Source organism: Mauremys reevesii, linkage group 24 (genome assembly GCF_016161935.1).
Source record: "Mauremys reevesii isolate NIE-2019 linkage group 24, ASM1616193v1, whole genome shotgun sequence".
Taxonomy (NCBI): Eukaryota; Metazoa; Chordata; order Testudines; family Geoemydidae; genus Mauremys; species Mauremys reevesii.
This window is the reverse complement of record NC_052646.1, coordinates 16,293,268-16,296,091: the sequence shown is the minus strand read 5'-3', so window position 1 is coordinate 16,296,091 and position 2,824 is coordinate 16,293,268. Positions and strand designations below refer to the sequence as shown.

General features: G+C 54.2%; 1 protein-coding gene across 1 annotated transcript; it reads right to left on the bottom strand.

The window, feature by feature from the left end:
* Positions 1–491: 491 nt before the first annotated feature.
* LOC120390395 (free fatty acid receptor 2-like) lies at positions 492–1,545 on the bottom strand. The gene has a single exon (XM_039513037.1). It carries the CDS (start codon positions 1,543–1,545, stop codon positions 550–552), a length of 996 nt encoding a protein of 331 aa, XP_039368971.1. The 3' UTR covers positions 492–549.
* Between the last annotated feature and the right edge of the window lie 1,279 nt (positions 1,546–2,824).

Below are 2,824 nucleotides of genomic sequence, written 5' to 3'. Positions count from 1 at the left end.
GGCCATGCTCCCACTTGGCCTCTTCCCCCCGAGGCCTCGCCTGCCACTCGCACCAGGTGTAAGGGGTGGAGAGGACTGAGTGGGGGGAAGCTGAGGAGGGGGTGGAGAGGAGCTAACAGAAAGTGCAGGATTGGGAGGAAGAGGCTCAGGGGGGGCCTCAGGCTGCAGCAGGGGGGTGAGGCCATGGTCCCAGCATCAGGGCCCCTTCTAAGAGTAGGCCCGCTCCTGTTGGCGCCATTGTAAGCCCAGTACTGCTCGTGGCCCAGCAGTGGCAAAAGAAGGACCTTGACCCCAACTAGAAGTCGGCCAAACCCCTGCGCAAGTTTGGCCAACCAAACTGAAGCTCGAGTAGGCCAAAGCCTTGTGGAAGTTGGACACCAACTCCAAGCCCTGCCACATGCTGCTGTCTAAGGAGGCTTACGGCCCTCTCGGGAGGTGCAGGGAAGGAGAGAAGACGCCCTGGCTGAAGTGCAGGATCTCTTGCTCCTGCGGATCACGGGACAAGGAAGGCTCTACAGAGGAAGCAGAGAGTCAGTCTCATCCTGGGGATCAAGTCGACGACTCCTCAGCCATTTTCCCACTGGCCGCCTTCAACTCACTGCCCCCTTCCCCGCAGCGAGTGAAGCAGTGGAGATGGCACCGGGACAAGATGGTGCTGAGTTTGTGCCACAGGCTGGCCAGGCAGTTGGCGAAGGCCCGTTGGACGGCACTGGAGGAGAAGTAGAAGATGGCGGGGTCCAGGGCGGCGTTGAGGGTGCTGAGGAGAAGAGCGTACACCCTCCAGGAGGGGCTCTTTTTCTGGACAAAGCCCACCACGTGGGACAGGTTGTAGGGGGCGAAGCAGACGATGAAGTTGAACAAGGTGGCCAGAGCCAGGCCCACGGCCCGCTGCTTCCTCCGGGCCGGGATGTTGGGCAGGGCCACCAGGATGCGGACGAGGTTGACATAGCAGAAGATGGTGACGATGAAGGGAAGGCAGAAGAGGACAACGAAGAACTCCAGCCGGACAGGGAGCAGGATCTGGCGCTGCTTAGGGGAGAAACGTTTGTAGCAATGGGACGAGCTATTGGAGGTCGCGGTCTCATTGGGGCTCAGGACCTCGTACTGCACGATGTAGACGATGCTGCAGTGGATGCAGGAGACCACCCAGAAGACCACGGAGGTGGCGATAGCATAAGCTGGACGGCGCCGCAGCTTGTACTTGATGGGAAAGGCCACCCCCAGGTAGCGATCAACACTGACGGCCATGAGGAAGAGGGAGCTGATGTAGATGCTATTGAAATAGAAGTAGTTGGTGAGTGGGCAGAGGAAAGTGGGCAAGGGCCACTCCATGCCTGAGGCAGCCTCAGCCATCTTGAAGGGGAGGAAGATGAGGAGGAAGATGTCGGAGACGGTGAGGTTGAGGAGAAGGATGTCGACGGGGGTGGGTTTCTGGCGGACTTTCACCAGGAAGGTGTAGAAGGCCAGGAGGTTGGATGGGAGGCCGGTCAGGAAGGTGAAGATGTAGACAGTGAGAACCAGTGGGATGTAAACTTTTGAACTCATCTTCTCGGCTCCTTCAAAGGAGAACAGGCTCATCAGCTGCAGAAGAAAGCCAGGAGTCCTGGTAGCCAGCCCCCTCCTCCTCCAAACCACTAGATACCACTCCCCTCCCAGCACTGGGGATAGAACCCAGAAGTCCTGATAGCCAGCCCCCTCCTACTCCAACCCATTAGGTCCCACTCCCCTCTGTGGCATTCTGTACCCCAAAGAAACACCCTGGAAACCCATATTCACAAATGTCACATGATTATGTTACGTGTGATACAAAGCATGCATGTGAGATATCATATGAAAGGTCATGATCTGCTGAACCCCATTGTTCTGTCCAAATATATGTATATTTAGTGTGAATGAAGTTATAATATTTTGCTGTCTGGTTGTCAGTGAAATATGTTTTAAGTTTGAGAGTCCTTCCTACAAGGGTGGTGACCTCCGCCCACGTGGTCATTCACCAGCCATTCATCAACAGGGGAGTTGCAATCAAGGGATTTACAATTCAATGACAGTTGCACAAGCACCACACAATGCGGGATTTCCTTGATCACTGTGGCTCAGCAAAGCCCACCAGGATGGGTCTGGGTATTAAGGGACGGAGGCTGCATGGCTTGGCCTCTTCTCCTCCCTCACCTACGCTGCAAGCAACAAGGTCGCTGAGAAGAGAGAGAACTTCAGCAGAGGAGACAAGGGAGAAACCTGTGTATTGTGAACTGTAACATCCATTGAGTGGAGAAAACGGCTAGATCTAAATACTGCCTAGTGTCTTAGAGGTTGAAGATTCAGATTGCACGTTTATTTTATTTTCTTTGGTAACTATCTCTAACTTTTGTGCCTACCACTTATAATCACTTAAACTCTCTCTATCCGCAGTTAATAAATCTGTGTTATAGGTTATCTAAAACCATGAATTTTGCTTGAAATGCTCGGAAATCTTAGCTCAGGTAACAAAAGGCGCGTGCATGTCCTCTCCACACGGAGAGGCCCAGGGGAAGGGGGATGCACTGGGCAAAGAACTTACACTGCTCAGGCTTCTAACCAATGCAGCATGGTACAGCTCCAGGGTCCTAGGCTGGGGAGAATTGCCTGGAGCCTCTCTGGTTTTAGCTCATGAGTGGCTGAGGGCAGCATTTCATGTAACTCGGCTGGGTGTGTCCTTACCTGGGGATGGCTGTGTAAGTCTAGTACCTGCCAGAGGTTTGTAGCTTGTCGCCGCATCACAGAGTGAGTGGGAGCCCAGACTGGCAGGGCAGAGAACTCAGGGGTATCTGAGTTCCAGGTTGCACCC

Coding starts and splice junctions, on each gene's coding strand:
- LOC120390395 (XM_039513037.1), bottom strand. CDS start 1,545: ATGAGTTCAAAAGTTTACATCCCACTGGTTCTCACTGTCTACATCTTC.